The sequence below is a fragment of the Podarcis bocagei genome, assembly GCF_964188305.1.
Source record: "Podarcis bocagei genome assembly, chromosome: 12".
Lineage (NCBI taxonomy): Eukaryota > Metazoa > Chordata > Lepidosauria > Squamata > Lacertidae > Podarcis > Podarcis bocagei.
In genome coordinates this window covers 17,562,810-17,585,869 of record NC_138137.1, presented here as the reverse complement: position 1 = coordinate 17,585,869, position 23,060 = coordinate 17,562,810, and the positions used below count along the sequence as shown (strand labels likewise).

The following is a 23,060-nucleotide window of genomic DNA, read 5'->3' as shown; positions in this document are numbered from 1 at the left end:
CTCTAAGCTCTCCACCGAACTACAATTTTGCAGTTCCTCACTTTTGTGTTTGTTTTAATGCTAATGTTGTTGTCATATGCAATTTATTTGCAAGCTCATGTTTGCAGCAAATCAATCAGCAAAGCCATCCTTATTAATAAAGGATCGTCCATAGAACCCCAACATTGATTTCTCCATCGCTGCCTCTTATTAAAAAGTTCCCTGGTGTGAGAAAGATGCTAACTAGAAACTAATATGCATTGTAATATCTCATACATTTTCTTCTTCAGACAAGGGAAGATTGGGAAATGTTTTGCTCAAAGGATTTACCTGCTGTTATGATAAAATAAAAGCACGTTATCCCAGTTCTTGCTTCTGCTGACAGATCTTTTAAGGCCTTTGTATTTGTCCCTTTTTGTTAGTTAGCTTTTTTTTAAATGTTAAAGCTTATTTACTATACCTTGCTGTGCTGTTCTGTGGTTGCTGGGGTTTTTAAAATGAGCGACAGGTGCTTATCAGCTCCCAGAAATTGACATGTCAAAAGACCTAGTAGATGCAACAAGAATACTAATGAAATTATTTTAATAATAGGCTGAGTTGCGCTCCAGTGAGCAGTATGATGGAAGTAGAATTATAGTGCTCAGTGAAATTCTGTTGGCTTATAGGACTGCAAATTTTGTTGGTGCGCTTACAGCGGAATCCTTTGCACATTTACTCAGAAGTAAGCTTCTCAGTGTTAAGTAGCATTTAAATCCTGGGTAAATGTACATAGGATTGTAGCGCCTGCAACTGGAACGTAAGTACTATTGGAAAACCTTCTGACATAAAACTGAATTTCAGTCAAGGATGAATTCACTGTTTCCTTCTTGGTGTGGTTGTTTGTTTGTTTGTTTTAAAGAAAGAGCCCGTTAAAGTAGTAAATGTAAGAAAAAGGCACTTCCGAGGATTGCATTGAGTACATAGCTTTTTGACTAGAGTATACTGGGGAAATGGCCATTGCAATTAGTTTCTGAACTGTTGGTATTATTCTGGAGCACCTACATTGACTGTCATATACTGTTGCATGACCAGGCTAAAATGACTGAAATTTACACAACTATACACTGGAGAAAGTAAGTTCAAATCAAAATAAATCTCTACATTATGTGTAATTGTGCATTTCACTATATAAAATAATTTAGACGTATGCAAGATTTGATTGTGAGTTGCTTTCGTATTTAGAACAACAGATTGCATGAGATTTTAAAATGTTTTACAACTAAGCTGTACCCCCAATTATTATCAGGGAAATACAATTCTTACTGTGTCATTGAACATAACTGAAAGACAATCTCTTAAACCTCTAACTTCTAAAAGTGCAACAGAAAGGGTAGCACATTTTCCATGTAATCATTTTGATTAAGAATAGGTTGCTTCTGTCTTAAGTCTCTAGTCGAACTTTGGACTGATTCAAGCATGGCAGGAACCATGTGGACATGCTGGCTCCTAGAGAGAAGAGAGCTTAACCACAATCCCTCATTCAGATGAAACATTAAGCCAAACCTTAGTTTAGCTGCCACATAAAGATAAAAGGTAAAGGGACCCCTGACCATTAGGTCTAGTTGTGACCAACTCTGGGGTTGCGGCGCTCATCCCGCTTTATTGGCCGAGGGAGCCGGCGTACAGCTTCCAGGTCATGTGGCCAGAATGACTAAGCCGCTTCTGGTGAACCAGAGCAGCACATGGAAACGCCGTTTACCTTCCCGCCGGAGTGGTACCTATTTATCTACTTGCACTTTGACGTGCTCTCAAACTGCTAGGTTGGCAGGAGCAGGGACCCAGCAACAGGAACTCACCCCGTCACAGGGATTCAAACCGCTGACCTTCTGATCGGCAAGTCCTAGGCTCTGTGGTTTAACCCACAGCGCCACCTGCGTCCCACATAGCCCTGAACTAAAAGGAGTGAGGAGGAGCAAGCAAATTCACTTAAGTTTTCCCTACCCCTGAGACCGTTGATTTGACTTAGTGTTACATGCAGACACGATCATTGTGTCCCTGGAGCTGCAGGACCTGTACACATGAAATCCCTTTTTAAAATTGCACTGGGGGGGGGGAGATGCTGTATAGATATGGTGACAATGTCTGGAGAGCGTGAACTTAATTTTTTTCCCTTCCAGGATTAGTCTAAACTGTGAATGTGGTTTAACCTTTCCCCAAAGGTGTGTGTTAAAGTCAACACACTTTGGTGGTCATTCACACTCATGGATTTCACGTTTTGTTGTTTAACTTCTGGAGCATTATAATTGGGTATATTCTGCGATAATTGAATTTCCCCAATAACGAAAATTTCTGGTTAACGGTGCCGGGGAATTGCAACATTCCAGCAACGGACCTGAGGGGAATATTCCGGCTCTCCTGCAGTAAATGAGAAATAAGTTGTTAACAAGGAAGAACCAGATGCAGTTATTGTCTGTGTCAGACTCTGTTACCCGACGCTTCCTTTCGGTGCATAGCAAGGACTTTCATGCAGTCAAAAAACCTGGTGTGTTATAGCTCACCCCTACAGCAGTTCCCGGTCAGCCTTCGAATGCTCTTGTACTGCTGTTATCTTTCTTCAAGGAAAGCTGGGTCCCTGCGGAGGCTTTTTAGGTTTCTAGTGGAAGGGGCGAAATAACAGAACCAAAAATGGCAAGAGGACAGAGCAACGAGCACCTTGTTAAACGGCTGAGTTCAGCCTTGCGCATGGTGACAGGATGGTATTCGCGTCACGTAGCTTAGGCTGAATATTTATAAAATATCCAAGGCAGGCGCACCAATTGAGTTAAACCCATTAACAGTGAATCTCACAAGAATCCCTGTAGCTTCTCATCACTCAATATCAGGCATTAAGATTGAATTCAGGCATCACCATACAAGATTACAGTCTCCGTAGAACCAGCACCGGACAGCAGAAATGGGCAGCTCATCATCAGGCATAGAATTCTTCTACTCCAAATAATTGCCTATTTGCTGTGCATTCCTGCTCCATTCCTTACACTTAGACCCTCCTGCACATCTAGTTAGAACTTGCAGAATTAATATTGGGTTTCCTGTCACCTCACTCATTACTTTTGTCAGGGGAATTCAAGGAGCGAAGTCAAAAACCTGTTTTTAAGAGGCTATCTCTTAAAGTCTTTCCCCCATTCTTTTTGTTTAAATAGAAACCTGTCTGTTAGCATGTCAGGTTATTTCTTTCTGCTATACAGGGAAGGACATCTGAATAAATTGCAATTCCACAGAGCTGGCATTGTTGATAGATCACTATAAGTTCTCTAGCCAGAGACACACCTTTTGTAGAAATGCAAAAGGTTTTAGAAAGGGGTGTGTGTGTGTGTGTGTGTGTGTGTGTGTGTGTGTTGCAAACCACGTTAAATGAAACAATGTTCTCAATGTCTGGTGAAATCTACTTGTCAAGGGTTTGAACTACGGCAACGAAAGCCTAGAGCAGAGAAATGTAGTGTAAATAAACAGTTGCATAATTGTGTTCATTGTAAAACTTTTTTCCTTGTGAATCACTCCAGAGCTGCAAAAGAGGGCCATATTATGAACTAAGAATGTGTTGGAAAAGAGCACTTGCTTGTTCCCCCCCCCCCAATAAATGCTTCTTTTAATTCTCATAATTTAAACTTCAAGCGTTCTAATAACTGAATTAACACATCTGTTTTGTTGTTCTGATGATTCAGTTCGTCTAGAGGGAGCCATACTTGCTCCTCATAGGCTCATAGGCCTTGGTTTAGGTAAGAAACCATGATATCTTATCAGAAAATATGCTGATGCACTGCTAGGGTTTTGTGCTGTTTCCCCACTCACTTGCTTTATTGAGGCTGCATTGTTTAATTTCTTTTATTGCACAATTTACTACGTTGAAGATCAAGCTATCAACAGTCTGTTCAGACACCACAAAAAGCGGGGGTTCACATCTTGGGCCCTACGTACGTAGCTTCAGTTATTTACACAGAAGCGTCTACAAACAGAGATGGAACATCTGTGTGTATGTGGGAAAGCTAGGAAAAAAAATGTGGAGAAGTCTACATCATAGACTTTCTTTAATGCTCAGGATTGACTAATGAATAGACTTGTGAATTCTGGAATGCTCTCCCTGGGGAAACTCGTCTGGCGCCTTCATTACATATCTTTAGGTAACAGGCAAATACGTTTCTCTTTAACCAGGCCTTTAGCTGATTAGCATCCTATGGCCTTTAAAGTATGTCTGTGGAAGGGGATTTATTCTTTTTTTAAAAAAAATATATAATATTTATTAATTTTTCAACAGTTAAAACACAACACTACAGAAAACCAAAAAAAAACCACAACAAAAATAATACAACAATACAATACAATAAAAAAAACACTACAAAACACTAACACAGAGACAACTAACAAAACAAAACAAAAACCATTTAAAACACAATCCAATTTCAATATCTTATCTTTCATTCACTTATTTCCATGACCTCCTCACACCTCCCTTTTTGTATTCCACTTCTATTAATTGTTTCAGCAATTCCTTTCCATCTTCCTCTGTTTTCTATCCTATAATTATCTTAACACATTCTAACCTTATTTTTCCCTTTAATACTCTATTAATCTATCTATACTTAATTCCTTATAACATTTTACTAAAGCTATATAACTTCATTCCAACATTTTTCTAACATTCATTGATTTTACAGTATTTCTGTAAGTAGTCTTTAAACTTTTTCCAGTCTTCTTCCACCGATTCTTCTCCCTGGGCTCGGATTTTGCCAGTCATTTCCGCCAGTTCCATATAGTGCATCAACTTCATCTGCCATTCTTCTTGGGTGGGTAAATCTTGTGTCTTCCAATACTTCGCGATTAGTATTCTTGCTGCTGTTGTTGCATACATAAAAAAAATTCTATCCTTCTTTGGCACCAATTGGCCGACCATGCCCAGGAGAAAGGCCTCTGGTTTCTTCAGAAAAGTATATTTAAATATCTTTTCCATTTTGTTATAAATCATCTCCCAGAATGTCTTAATCCTTGGGCATGTCCACCAAAGGTGAAAGAATGTACCTTCAGTCTCATTACATTTCCAACATTTATTGTCGGGCAAATGGTAAATTTTTGCAAGCTTGACTGGTGTCATGTACCACCTATAAATCATTTTCATTAAATTTTCTCTTAAGGCATTGCATGCCATGAATTTCATACCTGTGGTCCATAACTGTTCCCAGTCAGCCATCATTATGTTGTGTCCAACATCTTGTGCCCATTTAATCATAGCTGATTTCACCGTTTCATCCTGAGTGTTCCATTTCAACAGCAAGTTATACATTCTTTATTTATTCGTTCGGTTTGGTTTTATCATGCATTTTGTGTTCTCATTTTGTATTTTTATGTTGTGAACCATCCTCTGATCTTTGAATGAAGGGCAGTATACAAATTTAAAATAGGTAGATAGATAGCTAGATAAATGATAGATAGATGATAGATAGATAGATAGACAGACAGACAGGTAGACAGACAAGACTACAGGTATCTTAGATTTCATAAGCTTTGTCTAACGCCTACCTATACAAATACTGAAACACTGGTGAAAAACGCCCCAAGCAGTCTTAGTTAGCAAGAAAAAAAAAATAGAGCAATTGCAAATATGGAGAAGGGGGGCTGTTTATTGACTAAGATGTTTGCCAAGATTTGCCTTGATTTCTATGGGAAATGAAAACAGATGTGGGGTGGGTGGGTGGGTGGGGGAGTTTTTCATCTTACTCATGCTAGTTCCTGTAATGCTAGACAGAAAGGAAATAAATGTGACAATGTTATTGTTTATAGAAATGCTTTCTTTAAATGGATCTTTTAAATAGCCCATAATAGGAAAATCAAAAGTAATTTCTTGTGTCAGTTCAAGCATTAGCAGTTCATGTTCTACATGATACCTGATAGGATAATAGTAATGTCTAAAGTGATCAATATCAAAAGCTATTAACTGAGAAAATAGATTTAAGATAAAAAAAACAAGAGTGATGTATTTCTTGTGGCATAAAAGCTTGCATTTTCAAGGTCCACCCCCCCCCCATTCAGGGGAACATTAAAGACATTGCTGAGAGGTGGAATGGCTGACCACAAGTGCTTGTAGGTCACCTCTTACTAGAGACTTATTTTACTTCCATTAGAGGCAAACTAGAAAGCAACACAGGCCATTGGTATATGATCTTCTGCAGTAAATTAAAGTACATGAAATCATTTAAATTCGGCTGGTACATTTGATGAAAGCTGACTTTGTTTCTGTTCCATAATAGCATAATGGTAAAATAACATGGCATCATTTTTCATTCAAATAAGATGGCATGACTTTGCTAAAAGAGGTCAAAGGAACCGTTGTTTTGTTTTTAAGAAGCTGTAATACTGAACCTGGCTAATCAAATGTTCCACTGGAGTCAGTGAAACACCTCTGGAATATATAGTTTCAGGACAATTTTTTCATGAAACCTACTGTCAATAGAGTTTATATTCTGACTTTAAGGCTGGGCGATATATCATCCAAAACTGGTTTGAAGTCCATATCATGATATGTTTCAAAAATTTTGACAGGGTTATATCACGAATCTTGATGTGTGTGTGTGTGTTATGCAAAAACCAGTGTGGGGAAAACCATGAAGCCGGCCAATGCTTGGCTCGATTCCTGCAGTCATTGTTACCTCTGCTGGCTCAGCTATCCGCTGCCTCCTGCACGGGGCAGCAAATCACAAAATGCAGGCGCCGGCAAAAATCACGACGCAGGAATATCTGTGAAGCCAGCCAATGCCTCTACATAGCTCCATCCTTTTTTCAGACATCGTGATGCATCAGTAAACTGTGATGTTTAGCTGGTGATATATTGCGATGTTGAAAAGTAGATATCGCCCAGCGCTAGCTGACATCTTGCTGCTAGTTAGGAACACGGACTTCCCATTGAATTTGGTGAGATTTGGGGATACTCTTCCAGGCACAAGGCTGCAACTCTAGCTCCTCAGGACAACACTGCTGAAACACGGTGACCACTTGGATGTAGATACTCTCACCCACTTTCATACCCTGTACAGTGGTACCACGGGTTAAGAACTTAATTCGTTCTGGAGGTCCGTTCTTAACCTGAAACTGTTCTTAACCTGAAGACCACTTTAGCTAATGGGGCCTGCCGCTGCCGCCGCGTGATTTCTGTTCTCATCCTGAAGCAAAGTTCTTAACCAGAGGTACTATTTCTGGGTTAGTGGAGTCTGTAACCTGAAGCGTCTGTAACCCGAGGTACCACTATATTAGGACACAAGAACAACCTCTGGGCATCATTTCTGCCATCATCTCTCCTGACACGATATGCCAGCTTCATCCCTGTTGCCGCCAAGATACTAGGAAGAGATTCTCAGGGGGGCAGTCTGACGAGCAAGGGCAGGCCTCAAATGTCTAGATAGCTGAAGGCTGTGTGAAATTAGGCCAAGGGACTGAGGTTCCTCACTCCAGTTGCAGAGACAGGACAGTCTGTAAACTCTCAGAGGTCCCCTCAAAATCATTTCTGCCATACTTGCAAAAGTGCTTCATTGCAATTTTGGTTCTGAGGTATCTCATTTTTCTCCAGCAGCACAGCAGCAGTTCATACTGGTAGGGGGACTTATTTCTTTCACAATTGTCTAGTTCTAGCCTTTGATCCACCTCCAACATTTGTCTCTGTTATCTTTTCCTGTGTCTGCTGATTTTTTTTTGGGGGGGGGCACACTTTTAACGAAGTTGGACATAACTGGCTTATAAAATGCTCTCCTGTGCTGATCTTCTGTTGTATTGTATCCATCTTTATTGATACCTATCTTTCCAAATGTCATAAATTATTTTGAGAGATTGATACCCGTATCCAAATGTATCTAAATTTTAAAGCATATAAGTATTTAAATGCTTAAAATGAATTAATAAATGAATAAGAAAAAATACGGTAAGATTTTGTATCTCAGATAGCTTTTAAGTAAAATGCCAAATTAGTGACTTGGGTCACAAGGATATACGTTAGGTGTAAACAGCACACATATTAAGAATGTAATAGAATATTGAACTGCGTAAATTTTTAAAGCTATAGTCTTTCATGGGGCTGATGCCACACTCAGTGATACAGCATCTTGAACATAACCACTTGGAGGAAGTAACACTGACCTCAATGCAACATGCTCCCCAAATAAATATGCACAGGTTTGCAGTCTTGGAATGATAAAAGATTGTTATACTTCTGGAGTCTTTACTAAATCAGTGCTGGAGTCTTTACTAAATCAGTGCTGGGGGCACTGTCATACAGTGGTTCCGCTCCTTCCTCCTGGGCCGTGTTCAGAAAGTGGTGGTGGGGGGTGAGTGTTCAGACCCCTGGGCTCTCACTTGTGGGGTGCCTCAGGGTTCTGTCCTCTCCCCCATGCTTTTCAACATCTACATGCAGCCGCTGGGAGAGCTCATCAGGGGGTTTGGGCTGGGTGTTCATCAGTACAGTGGTGCCTCGCAAGACGAAATTAATTCGTTCCGCAAGTCTCTTCGTCTTGCGAGTTTTTCGTCTTGCGATGCACGGTTTCCCATAGGAATGCATTGAAAATCAATTAATGCGTTCCTAGGGAAACCGCCTTCAGACCTCTTCTGAAGGCTGGGGGGGGCAAGGGCTTTTCTTCCCACCCCCAGCATTTTAAAAAACCCCGGGACAGCGGAGGACTTCTCCGCTGTCCGGGCGATCTTAAAATGCTGGCGGGCGGCATTTTAAAATCGCCCCGGGACAGCGGAGGACTTCTCCGCTGTCCGGGGCGATTTAAAAGCCCCTGGGAAGGCAGGCAGGGGGGACAAAGACTTTTGCCCCCCGCCAGCCTTCAGAAGAGGTCCTGAACCTCTTCTGAAGGCGGGCGGGGGGCGAAAGTCTTTGCTCCCCCCCGCCTGCCTTCAAAAGCACTCCGGGACAGGCAGGCAGGGGGGAGCAAAGACTTTCGCCCCCCGCCCGCCTTCAGAAGGTGTTCCCGCCCCACTGCCCAGCTTCGGAGCACCGTTCCGAAGCCGGGCGGCGGGGGCAGGTGTTCCCGCCCCACCGCCCGGCTTCGGAGCACCGTTCCGAAGCCGGGCGGCGGGGGCAGGTGTTCCCGCCCCATCGCCCGGCTTCGGAGCACCGTTCCGAAGCCGGGCGGCGGGGGCAGGTGTTCCCGCCCCACCGCCCGGCTTCGGAGCACCGTTCCGAAGCCCGGCGGCGGGGGCAGGTGTTCCCGCCCCACCGCCCGGCTTCGGAGCACCGTTCCGAAGCCCGGCGGTGGGGGCAGGTGTTCCCGCCCCACCGCCCGGCTTCGGAGCATCGTTCCGAAGCCCGGCGGCGGCGGGAGGAGGCGTTCCCGCCCCACCGCCCGGCTTCGGAGGAGGTCCGAGGACAGTGGGGAAGACGCGCTGCGCTTCCCCGCTGTCCCGGATATTTCCCTATGGGCTGTCGTCTTGCGAAGCAAGCCCATAGGGAAATTCGTCTTGCGAAGCGCCTCCAAAACGGAAAACCCTTTCGTCTAGCGGGTTTTCCGTCTTGCGAGGCGTTCGTCTTGCGAGGTACCACTGTATGCGGATGATACCCAGCTCTACCTCTCTTTCAAATCAGAACCAGTGAAGGCGGTGACGGTCCTGTGTGAGTGTCTGGAGGCGGTTGGAGGATGGATGGCGGCAAACAGATTGAGATTGAATCCTGACAAGACAGAAGTACTGTTTTTGGGGGACAGGAGGCGGGCAGGTGTGGAGGATTCCCTGGTCCTGAATGGGGTAACTGTGCCCCTGAAGGACCAGGAGCGCAGCCTGGGAGTCATTCTGGACTCACAGCTGTCCATGGAGGCACAGGTCAAATCTGTGTCCAGGGCAGCTGTTTACCAGCTCCATCTGGTATGTAGGCTGAGACCCTATCTGCCTGCGGACTGTCTTGCCAGAGTGGTGCATGCTCTGGTTATCTCCCGCTTGGACTACTGCAATGCCCTCTACGTGGGGCTACCTTTGAAGGTAACTCAGAAACTACAACTAATCCAGAATGCGGCAGCTAGACTGGTGACTGGGGGCGGCTGCCGAGACCATATAACACCGGTCTTGAAAGACCTACATTGGCTCCCAGTACGTTTCCGAGCACAATTCAAAGTGTTGGTGCTGACCTTTAAAGCCCTAAACGGCCTCGGTCCAGTATACCTGAAGGAGCATCTCCACCCCCATCGTTCTGCCCGGACGCTGAGGTCAAGCGCCGAGGGCCTTCTGGCGGTTCCCTCACTGCGAGAAGCCAAGTTACAGGGAACCAGGCAGAGGGCCTTCTTGGTAGTGGCGCCCGCCCTGTGGAACGCCCTTCCAGCAGATGTCAAAGCGATAAACAACTACCTGACATTCAGAAGACATCTTAAGGCAGCCGTGTTCAGGGAAGTTTCTAACGTGTGATATTTTAGTGTATTTTTGGTTTTTATGGAAGCCGCCCAGAGTGGCTGGGGAGGCCCAGCCAGATGGGCGGGGTATAAATAAATTATTATTATTATTATTATTATTATTATTATTATTATTATTATTATTATTATTAATCAGAGTTCCTATCAAACCTGGTGTCTCCCTAAGTATGCATACAAGTATTTTAATATAAGGTTTAATTCTGTTCAATAACCCTTATTTTCATAAATCTGCGGTTAAAGAAACAATCAAACAACAACTTCATTTCCATCGTCTCAGCAAGATTTTACAAACTGTTCAGATCAACAGAAATTTTCTTTCTTCACAAAACTCTTGTTTTAAATATTCAGAAGAAACAATTTGCATTGTTCACAAAATCGCTTCACAAATTGGTCCAGCTTTACATATTTAGCTTTATCTCTTCCTTTTTGGTAATGTCTTTCCTTTTACACTCACTCTCACGCAGTTTACCTGTTCCTATCTGCAGTAAGGTCTGCAGTTGTACGAAGAAGCACTTTATGATTTACGAGATGATAAGAGAAGCTGTAATGTGTACTCGGATGTAATTGTTTTGGTATTGACCGCATAACAAAACATGTGCTGTTTCTTCTTTTCTTAAGTTTGAACGTGGTGATTACAGTATTCATTCAATGCCTTCGTTCTATTGGGATAGCGTTTCCACGTCTTTTTTCAACTTTGACCGTCTTTCTTGGTCCTCCTATTGCAGCATCCATCATCTTGCTTTGCAAATTAATGAGGAGAGACATCCTTGCATGCAGTTGTGTGAGACCTCAGCTAAGCTCAGATACAGGCTTTTTTCTAACAAAGTTGAGTTCAAATGAGATGTTAGGTCAGGCTTGCATGCCCAGAGAGCACCCACTTCCTGAGGAGTCTTCAAAGGGGCAGTTTTCTTTCATGATGTTTGGCATTCATACACTTCTCATTCATCTCTAACCTTGTGCGTTGCCTACATTGGGGAGTACGAGGCTCCTAGTGTAGTGTGAGTCAATGTTAGAAACTGAGATGTGAACTCTAGGAGCGAAATGGCACCTTAAATCTAAGTTATGGGCGCAACACAACCTTGATGGCAGAAAGTGAGGAGGAATTAAAGTACCTTTTAATGAGGGTGAAAGAGGAGAGTGCAAAATATGGTCTGAAGCTGAACATCAAAAAAACTAAGATCATGGCCACTGGTCCCATCACCTCCTGGCAAATAGAAGGGGAAGAAATGGAGGCAGTGAGAGATTTTACTTTCTTGGGCTCCATGATCACTGCAGATGGTGACAGCAGTCACAAAATTAAAAGATGCCTGCTTCTTGGGAGAAAAGCAATGACAAACCTAGACAGCATCTTAAAAAGCAGAGACATCACCTTGCCAACAAAGGTCTGTATAGTTAAAGCTATGGTTTTCCCAGTAGTGATGTATGGAAGTGAGAGCTGGACCGTGAAGAAGGCTGATCGCCAAAGAATGGATGCTTTTGAATTATGGTGCTGGAGGAGACTCTTGAGAGTCCCATGGACTGCAAGAAGATCAAACCTATCCATTCTTAAGGAAATCAACCCTGAGTGGTCACTGGAAGGACAGATCATGAAGCTGAGGCTCCAATACTTTGGCCACCTCATGAGAAGACTCCCTGGAAAAGACACCTCATGAGAAGACTCCCTGGAAAAGTTGGGAAAGATTTAGGGCACAAGGAGAAGTTGACAACAGAGGATGAGATGGTTGGACAGTGTTCTTGAAGCTACCAACATGAGTTTGACCAAGCTGTGGGAGGCAGTGGAAGACAGGAGTGCCTGGCATGCTCTGGTCCATGGGGTCACGAAGAGTCGGACACGACTAAACGACTAAACAACAATATGGGTGCAACAAGGGAATGTCTAAGCGCACTTTTTAATTACAATAATACAAAGCTGAAAATGAATGAGCTGCAGCTAAAATCTTATATTCATTTTTCACATGGTCTAGTTTTCAGCTGAAGACTGGGAAAAACCAAAGCCATGCTTCCCCTGCCTCTAATATTCTTAAGAGGGTCTGTTCTCCATTATTCAGAGAGTGGCTGGAAGTGGGGAGGCAGGAAAAGGTCTTCCTTTCCTTCCACTCTGCAGTTTTAATCTGAATTCTTGGGCGCAGTAAGAGGCTCAGAAACTGCTCGCGCTTATGAAATTCCTTGTCGTAAAATGCACCTAGGACAATGGGAGTTTTGAACACTGGTGTGAGCAGGGTGAAATGTCTCCTGGCTGACAGGTTCCAGCTCACAGGCAGGGCCTGGGTTCTTTACCCAGTACAATGGCAGTCTTTTAGATTCAGCAGCTTCCTCCTCTTCGGTCTCCTGGCTCCTGTTTGCAGTCAGGGCCATAACACAGACAAGAAAGAGGCAAAGCAAGAGAGACGTACCCTCCAACATTTCTAGACATCTTCCAACATATATAAAAACATAATAAAATTTTAAACAACTTTCCTATACAGGGCTGCCCTCAGATGTCTTCTAAAGGTTGTATAGTTACTTAACTCTGTGGCTTGGAGGTCACATAACTCCATACCCTCCAAGATTTCTCCAGTGAAAATAGGGACGCCCTAAGGCAGGCATGGCCAAACTTGGCCCTCCAGCTGCTTTTGAACTACAATTCCCATCATCCCTGACCACTGGTCCTGTTAGCTAGGGATGGTGGGGGTTGTAGTCCAAAAACAGCTGGAGGGCCAAGTTTGGCCATGCCTGCCCTAAGGAAAAGCGGGACATTCAGTATCAGATCATAAATTGGGACAGCTTCTGTAAATCCAGGACTGTCCATGGATAATAGGAACAATTGGAGGGTTTGAAGATGCATATTCAGTCTTAGAGATCAGGACTCTAGGCATTCAGATTTACGTGTGGGGTAAGCTGGCAGTATATAGACAGAGAAAAGGGTGTTAGATATTGGCTGGAGGGACAACCGTGGTTCACAATCCCTCCCACCAAGAGTCTTACAATACCCAACAGTTGCGTGAGAAGATACCTGGATTTGGAATAGTTGGAACACAGGCATTGGGAGCTGTGGAGCACAATATATCTGATTGTATAGTAAAGTCAAGTGCAGGGAAAAGCCATGCGAACAAAGCAGCAGCTCTTTCTATATATATTTTTTTAAGGTTTTTTTTATTGATTTTCATACATTAAACCAAACAAAAAAGACATACATAACACATTCACACTAAAAAGAATACATAAAAAATTAACATAGGACAACAACAGACAACAACAGATTAACTACATTAACTACAAAACACATAACATTAACTGACTTCCCTTCGTCTCGGTATCGGAATGTGTTATAAAGTTTTTCTATCTGCAGTTTCTTCTCCTCAGACCATTCTTTGCATCACAAGTGTTATATCGCACCTACTGTAATTTTTAGATTTTTTACCTCTGTTTCCATGTATGCCATAAATTTATTCCAATCATTATTAAACTTTGTGTCTTTTTGATTTCTTATTTTCTGTGTCATTTTTGCCAATTCTAAATAATCAAATAGTTTGGATTGCCACTCATTTATAGTTGGGATTTTTGGTGTCTTCCAATTCTGCGCTATTAGTGTTCTGGCAGCCACTGTCGCGTACTGAAAAAGTGTTTGATCTTCCTTTTTGATTTCCTCTCCAGTTATCCCCAGCAAAAAGGCTTCGGTTTTTTTTTTATAAAGGTATATTTTAAGATTTTTTTTAGTTCATTGTAAATGGATTCCCAGAATTTCTTGATAGGTTCACACAACCACCACATATGATAAAAATCACCCTCCTTGACCTTGCACTTCCAACATGATTTATCACCAATTTTATATATTTTATCCAGTTTTACGGGCGTTACATACCACCTGTACATCATTTTATACATATTTTCCCTGAGTGTTGTGCATGCCAAAAATCTCATACCTTTATTCCATAGTGCCTGCCATTTATCAAACTCTATATTATACCCAAAGTCCATTGCCCATCTCACCATTACCTCTTTTACTTCTTCATCCTTGGTGTCCCATTCAAGCAACAGGCTATACATTTTCGATAGGAGTTTTGTTTTACCTTCTAGTATTTCAATCTGGAATCTAGATTTTTTCTCACTTATCCCATTTTTTTTTGTCCTCGGTCCAGATGGAATTGATTTGGTGAAATTGGATCCAACCTGTCAATTTGTTCTTTATTTCTTCATATGGCCTAATCCTCCAACCAGTCTCTGTTTTTACTAGTAAATCTTCGTAGGTCCATCTTTCTCCTTCGATGTTTGTTTTTTTTATTGTCAAGATATCAATTGGCGATAGCCACCAAGGGGTATTCTGTTCCAGTAATTTTTTGTTCCTTTCCCACACCTCCAGCAGTGGCCCTCTAAAAATATGGTTGGAAAATCCTTTATGGATTTTCGGCGTGCCAACCGAATCTTATATTAAATCCTTCTAAATCTAGCAGATCTTTATTTTTTATAACAATCCAATCCTTGACCCAACAAAGGCACGAGGCTTCATAATACAACTTTAAATTTGGAACTGCAAATCCTCCCCTAACTCTTTGATCTGTAAGTAATTTGAATCTAATTCTAGGCCTTTTTCCTTGCCAAATAAATTTTCTGCCAATCCTTGAATACTGAAGTTCCCCTAATTATCGGTATATTTTGAAATAGAAATAGCAGTTTCGGTAGTAGACTCATTTTTTTTGCCGCCATTCTTCCCGACCAGGAGAGTTTTATTCTGTTCCAAGTATCTAAGTCCTTCCTTATTTCTTTCCATGTGGTTATATAATTATCTTCCATCAGATTAATGTTCTTTGTCGTTAACCAGATTCCAAGGTATTTTACTTTTTTGGCTACTTTAATTCCAGTCGCAGCAGCTCTTTCTAAATCACCTTCCTCTCCCAAAATGACAGTCTGTATAACCCTCATTGTAGAGGATCAGCCAAGAGGGGTATACTGGGTATTCAGTATCACTCGCCCCATGCTGTGGAACGCTCTTCCAGCAGAGATGCAGCAGGCATCTGGACTTTGAGGCACCTCTTGAAGTCTTTTTTTATGCCGACAGGCTTATGCAGTTGTTTAAAATATTATTGAGGAGCCGTTCATTTTAATGGTTGTTTTGTACTGCTTCTAATGGGTTTCTATGTGCTTATATTGCTCTGTGCCACCCTGATATTTTATGAGAGGCTGGTACATAAATAATGCCTATAAATAAATATAAAATAGAGGACCAGCTCAAATATACTAAACGAGAGAGTTGTATCTTTTTTTCTTTTCCAGCCAGAGTTTATTTGCGTAAGAGACATCTGGAAACAGGATAGATATATCTTTTTCTTTATGACACTGGCCTGGTGCACACAAACCAGTTTGCCTGATAGCTGTCAGCAATCGTTTCCATGCTATTGCAAGCCCCTTTTCTTTGTGGTGATGTGGAAAAACCATTAGACTCATGTGGCAAGCCCCTTCACAGAGGTGCGGGGAATGGGGTGGAGACTTCACTAAGGAGGTAAAATAGGCACCAGCTGTATTTGATGTTGACTCCAGTGCCCATAGTGGCTGGGGCAACCCCGTCAGATGGGTTGGGTACCAACAACAACAACAACATATTTTAAAACAATATTTTAATGTGTATAGCATAGGTTTCAACCTTAGAAGGAAAGTATATGGACACAAATATTATATTAAAATAAGAGGGCCTGGGTCCTGTATACCTGAAGGAGCGTCTCCACACCCATCATTCAGCCCAGACACTGAGGTCCAGCTCCGAGGGCTTTCTGGTGGTTCCCTCACTGCAAGAAGTGAGGTTACAGGGAACCAGACAGAGGGCCTTTTCGGTAGTGGCGCCTGCCCTGTGGAATACCCTCCCATCAGATGTCAAGGAAATTAACAACTATCCAACTTTTAGAAAACATCTGAAGGCAGCCCTGTTTGCGAAAGCTTTTAATATCTGATGAATTATTGTATTTTAATGTTTTGTTGGAAGCCGCCCAGATCGACGGGGTATAAATTTATTATTATTATTATTATTATTTATTATTATTATTATTATTATTATTATTATTATTATTATTATTACTACTACTACTACTACTATTATTATTATACAGAAGATAAACACTCTCAGGTAAAACCTGTTGGGTATCATTTAAATTATTTCTACATTATGTTAGTGTCTCCTCTGCGCCTGCTCTCATCCTGTGAACATTGAGCCTCGAAGGTGATGCAAACCTGCATGTTCGATGCAGATATGCATATAGCATCCCATTTAGTTGTGGGGCTTGACTTGTGGGGCATTTGGGTCTTCTGACATTTCCTTTGTTCTTGGAGCTACTACCTTCCCATCATTCCTTCTGGCCAACTGGTTTTGAAATCATGACCTGTCTGGAATTCATAGAATCGCAGAGTTGATTAAAAACCAATCTGTCAATAATTCTTTTGTCTTAACTACTGCATCAACATAAAGCAGCTGTTGTATTGCTAACCAGTCTTTGAGGAGTCTTTTACCTGTGATTTTTCTGTAACTCAAAACTACCTAGGGGTATGACCAGCAAATTGGCACTGAAAGGTGATTTTAAGTTCTGCAACGACATCAGTGAAATCGGAGCTTTATAGCTACAGTGGTACCTCAGGTTACATACGCTTCAAGTTACATACGCTTCAGGTTACAGACTCGGCTAACCCAGAAATAGTGTTTTAGGTTAAGAACTTTGCTTCAGGATAAGAACAGAAATTGTGCTCTGGCGGCGCGGCAGCAGCAGGAGGCCCCATTAGCTAAAGTGGTGCTTCAGGTTAAGAACAGTTTCAGGTTAAGAATGGACCTCCGGAACGAATTAAGTACTTAACCTGAGGTACAACTGTACTTGTTTCTATGTAAGGACTCACTGGAGCCATATATTTCTAAATTCCCACACTCTTGGAGGTCCAAACAGGAAAAGATAAATACTGAAAAATTACCATCTTATTGTGTCAGCTTGCATCATTGACATAATTAATCTGTTGCGTGAAGTGTACAGTGGTACCTTGGGTTACATACGCTTCAGGTTACATACGCTTCAGGTTACAGACTCCGCTAACCCAGAAATAGTACCTTGGGTTAAGAACTTTGCTTCAGGATGAGAACAGAAATCATGTGGCGGCGGCGGCGCGGCAGCAGCGGGAGGCCCCATTAGCTAAAGTGGTGCTTCAGGTTAAGAACAGTTTCAGGTTAAGAACGGACTTCCGGAACGAATTAAGTACGTAACCAGAGGCACCACTGTATATATCTGAAGATTGTTAGTACAATATGTGTAGTACTTGTCCGCATTCAGTTTATCACAATGACTTTCAGTGACATCCCCAAATAAAAAGAAACCACTTGCTCATGCACAAACACACCTTATGGAAAATATTGAAATCCAATCCACTGCTTTTTAATGCAATCAGTGGAATATAGAGTGGCACAACATCACATCCTTCTCCATGGGCTATAACTGGCCAATAACCTTTCAAATAATACATATATGCACACACAAACATGCACTCCCTCCCCACTCGAAGATTTTGCAGTTGCAAAATAACAATGCATTAGCCAACATTTCATTAAGCACTCATTTCAAGCATAGCCACAGATTTTTGCTTACATATTCTCTATTCAGAGTCACCAGAGATCAAATTTACTGAAAGCTTAGCACAACATATATTACAAATTACTATGACCTTCACCAACAACTTTTAAACAGATTATATTTTTTAAGGAATAGAATACTGAATCGAGCAGTCCTTTTATAAATCCCTTTTTACAGTCACCAGAAATGAGAGCCGTTTCTCCAATAAATCATCCTGGAAATTAGGATGCGAAGGAACTCTGATTTACATAGATATATTATAAGTGATACGTTGGCAAGTCTCTCTTGTAAGCCGGTTGAAATTTGGCTGCTGTTAACAAGATGCCTATTCATGTTGTGTATTTGGAATATTCTTTCTACAAGTTATCCAACAAAATTGTAAGTGGGTTTAAGGGGATCATATACTCTGTGATGAGTTTTATACAGCTAAGGATTCTTGCCCAATATCAAATTACCTTTGGAAATGACCACCAAATATGTAACTAAGTTTCTCTGTAGCCATACCTCATCTAACCTTTTTTAGGATATTTCTTGTTCATTCATCAATATGTTTTTATTTTTTATTTTATTAGTAAACATCTCTGATTTGTTTTTTTTTAAAAGAAGAATAAGAATTGGGAAAGGGTGCTGGCTCAGTCTTTCTCATAAATTTGTTTTCTTTTTCAGTACTATTTCATGCCAGCATGTTAGGAGTTGTTTTTTTGGTCTGAAGCCTTTTGAACATTCGTTGAACAGTCGTACATTAGCTGTGCTGACTGTTTTATGATGAAAGACTGGGATCTCAGCTGGGGAGCATAAAGAAGGTCATCTGCCAGCTGTCTTAAGCTATAAGGATTTAATGGGGGGAACTAAGCTAATTTGATTGTTTGGCAAAAGCCTCCTTTGATCTCCTTGTATTTATTTCACTTACTCAAATATGTAAGCACAGGGTGCTGAGATACACAGAGGAAGAGTGAAAACATATTACTCAGACAAGCTTGTCTACTCTTTTCTTTCCCCACCAAAAAGAAAAAAAAGGGGGGGGAGCGGCAGTGTTTATGCTTTAACTAATGCCAGCCACGAATGTCTTAACTAGAATAGATGGCTAACACTACAACTCCAGTTGAGCAATTTTATTATCAACCTAGGAAGAGCTAGGAAGGCTTTGGACTGAAGGTCCTTGTAGTCTAGTAACTTTTTTTCTGTCCTGGCCTACAGATCATCCAAGAAGCTCACAGGCATGCAAAAGCCTTTCTCTGTTTTGTCCCCTACCATAGTGCTTCTGAATATGACATTTCCATATAGCCAGTTACCAATAGCCGCTGATATTAGTGGCTATTGGTGGCTATCACCCATAGTTGCCTTTGATTGGACTTAACCGTCCAGGGGTCCTTTGCCTTTGCCTTAATACAGACCTGGCTTTTCCTTTCTTCGCAGCCCCAACAGAACCTTTGCTGTGCAAATTTGCTGACGGAGGGCAAAAGAAACGACAGAATCAAAGCAAGTACACGCAGAATGGGAGGCCATGGCCAAGAGAAGGAGAGGTGAGTCACAATTATCTTCAGTAATGCTTGAGGTGATTGAGGAGCTGACTTGGGTGACCTGAATACAAAATAGGTCAAATGAGTCTAAGGATAAATACCGTATTTTTTGCTCTATCCCTGAAGCGCGAGTTCCCGCTGCACTCCACAGGCTTTGGGTTCCTTTCACTGAAGCCGGGAGAGCCTCCGGAGCGTGGAGGGAGCGCTCCCTCTGTGCTTGGGAGGCTTTGCATTGCTATCGCTGAAGCCAAGAAGCCTGTATTCGCTCCATAGGACACACACACATTTCGCCTTAATTTTTGGAGGGGAAAAAGTGCACCCTATAGAGCGAAGAATATGGTACATATTAAGAAAGGGCATTACAAAACCATGCGTTAAATGCATTTAACCTTAGTGTTCTCACTCAGTAGTATTAAATGAGCAAAAATACATATATTTAGCATAAGGATCACTGATTGGGGCCTTAGGGGCAGTAGATTTGTACAGATGAGTTATCAATACTGTTTTCTATTGCAATGCTCATAAAATGGAAAGGACACCTATATGAGAGAGTTAGTTGGCTCTACGTATAGTTTCACTTAGTTGAAATCAATGTGCAATCATTGTTAACTTAGGTCTCCTTGATTTCAGTAGGATCTTTGCCCGGATCCAACTCAAGTGATTTAGTTCAGGAAATCAGATATTTTATTCCAACAGATCCATTCATTATTAGGCCAGCAGTATACATAATTAATGGGACCATTGTAGGAGTTGCATTCATCAAGTCGTCTGCATAGCTGGCTTTCCGTCATTGGCATCTACAAAGATACTTCCCATACTCCTAGAGGCACACTACAAAGGAGGTTAACAAAAAGCCATTGTGAGGACATGCCTGTAACACAGGGCATATAATTTGAAAAGGAATTCTACAGCTAGCATATCCACCGTTCTGTACCTGGGCAGGATTGTTCCTAGTTGAGGTGTGCTGTTGCTGATATTTAGGATGCTGTATTTTGGGAAATGCGTGAAGGAATGAAAGGCCACATACATTCCCCTAAGGGGAACAAGTTTGACTTATTCATACTTAGGATTTTTCCTCTGTCTCTGTTGTAACAAAATGCAATATTAGGACGTACTAGTTTCCCACAAGGCCATTAGAACAGCCTAGTTTTAATTACCTTCTTCTCATTTCTATTCTTCTAAACATTTAGGTGTGATGAGCTCCATATGTGCTTTGCATCACAGAGTACTTATGGAAGAAAAGAGGAAATAGGCTTGGTCCTATTTTTTTCTTTTTTTTAATCTTAGTAGCACATTGAGCCATTTGTATCACTGGAGTAAATCTCATTCAAATTATTTCACATTCTCATGGAAATGATTAGCGAAAGCATATTTTTAAACCAGGGAGCATCCTAGCAGTTGTCATTTGGGTTATAAAAGGGTGTGTCTCTAATATAATTTCAAAAACAGATTTATTTATTTTTAAATTTAGATGTTTTCTGTTTGTATGTGTGTGTTTTAAATGGCTAATAACTGGTGGTTTTTAAAGATAGTTAGCAGTTTTCAACCACATTTTGCCCTTTACAAAGAAAGAATGTGGCTTGATAGTGTTGGCAGATACGTTATGGACCTTCAGTCTGGAGAAGGACATACTTAAGCACTACCAGTAACTCACAAAGACCAAGAGGGATTATGTTCTGGAAAACATATATGTTGCTTACTTTCACAAGGTAGTTGCCATGTGCTGTTACAACATAAATCCCCCAAGTATTGCCAGTGTGGCAACAACATTGACTGAAGAAGAATAGTCTCAAAGGAGCCATTATGCTTTGTTATGCTGGTGACCCAAGACCAAGAAGCTTCCTTTTAGAGCCTTCGTGGCATATTGGCTGAAGAATCTGCTGAGCTAGGAAGACCCAAGAAGGCCTTGGTATGACAGACTGCAACAGGAAAGAACTTGAAGACAGACTTATATAGCACTTGGTAATAATAATAATAATAATAATAATAATAATAATAATAATAATATATTATTTATACTCTACCCATCTGGGTGGTTTCCAACAAAATATTAAAATACAGTAGTCCATCAAACATTAAAAGCTTCCCTAAACAGGGCTGCCTTCAGATGTCTTCTAAAAGTCTGGTAGTTGTTGTTCTTTTTGGTGGGAGGGCGTTCCACAGGACGGGTGCCACTACTGAGAAGGCCCTCTGCCTGGTTCCCTGTAGCTTCACTTCTCGCAGGGAGGGAACCGCCAGAAGGCCCTTGGAGCTGGACCTCAGTGTTTGGGCTGAATGATGGGGGTGGAGATGCTCCTTCAGGTATCCTGGGCCAAGGCCGTTTAAGGTTTTAAAGGTCAGCACCAACATTTTGAACTGTGCTCAGAAACATACTGGGAGCCAATGTAGGTCTTTCAGGACCAGTGTTATGTGGTCTCGGCGGCCGCTCCCTGTTACCAGTCTAACGCTTCTGAAGGGTCCACAACCCTGATAGTCTGTGTTTACACAATACATGCCATTGCTACCCATCGTATCAACTTTACTGGGTTGCACACTAGGGTTTGGGTCAATAATGCTGACACGCTATTGTGCCTTGGGTAACTTACTGCACTACGTATGCTTATGGATTTTGCAGCTTTTCTTTTTTATATACATATTTTTTATTAATTTGCAATAACAATAATCCAATATATGCCTCATTGTATCAATACCAAATTATAATATCAATTCCCATATCAATCTATCAAATACCCAATTACACAATTTAGGTGCCCCCCGTGTGCTAGAATTGAAGGTTTGATAATTTACTTTAATTCTGCTTCCAAACTCGATTCTGTAGCTTTTCTGTACATGAGAGGGACAATATTATCCCAGTGTTTCCTTTTTTTCTACTCACCACACTTTCAAACATTACACAAAGTTTCTTGCACATAATCATAGCATTTGTGTTTATAAGATGCTTAACATGTATCATCATGGCTACTCTTTTTCACTTTGTGAAGCTGAGGCATACCTTGGACGCAGAAGTGTTCTTTTGTGGGCAGAAGGCACTTGCACTCACCCAATGTGTCCCCTGTTTTTTTGTTTTGTTTTGTTAATTCCATCATCATCATTTTTGGAACATATTAGTTACTTGTTACCTAAGGAGGTCTCCAAGTGACTTACATTTTTTCAAAAACAGAAATTCATTCTACCATAAAAAGGGCGGTCATATAAAACACTAACCCTTTTATCATTCAAAGCAGCCCCCCACCAGCCGTCCAATGTCTTGAAAATTTGAAAGCACATTAACAAAACCTAACCAATTTGGTCCATCATTGGCTTGGGAAAAGGTTAGTTTTTACCTGGCATTAATTTTTTTTAATTAATATTTTATTAAGTTTTATCAATAAAATAATTCAGAAAAAAATACAAAACAGAAAAATACAAAATCACAAAATACAAAAATACAAACATCAAACATAAAAAGGGAAAGAAAAAAAAGAAACACATAAAAACAAAACTCCCTCTTTTTTTTAAATTTCTCATCTTTAGCTAACTTATTTTCCTGACTTCCTCATGCCTCCCTTTTTTGTATCCCTTTTTAAAAATTA

General features: G+C 41.3%; 1 protein-coding gene across 9 annotated transcripts in view; it reads left to right on the top strand.

Annotated features, from left to right (window-relative positions):
- The window catches only part of RBMS3 (RNA binding motif single stranded interacting protein 3), a gene marked incomplete at its 3' end in the record, with an annotated part of 773,357 nt that overhangs the window by 660,028 nt on the left and 90,269 nt on the right, over positions 1-23,060 (top strand). For all 9 annotated transcript variants that reach the window (XM_081164680.1, XM_081164679.1, XM_081164684.1 and 6 more), the window contains one exon: positions 19,385-19,491. In XM_081164680.1, coding sequence (XP_081020806.1) covers positions 19,385-19,491 — 107 coding nt within the window. The remainder of the gene's footprint in view (positions 1-19,384; positions 19,492-23,060) is intronic.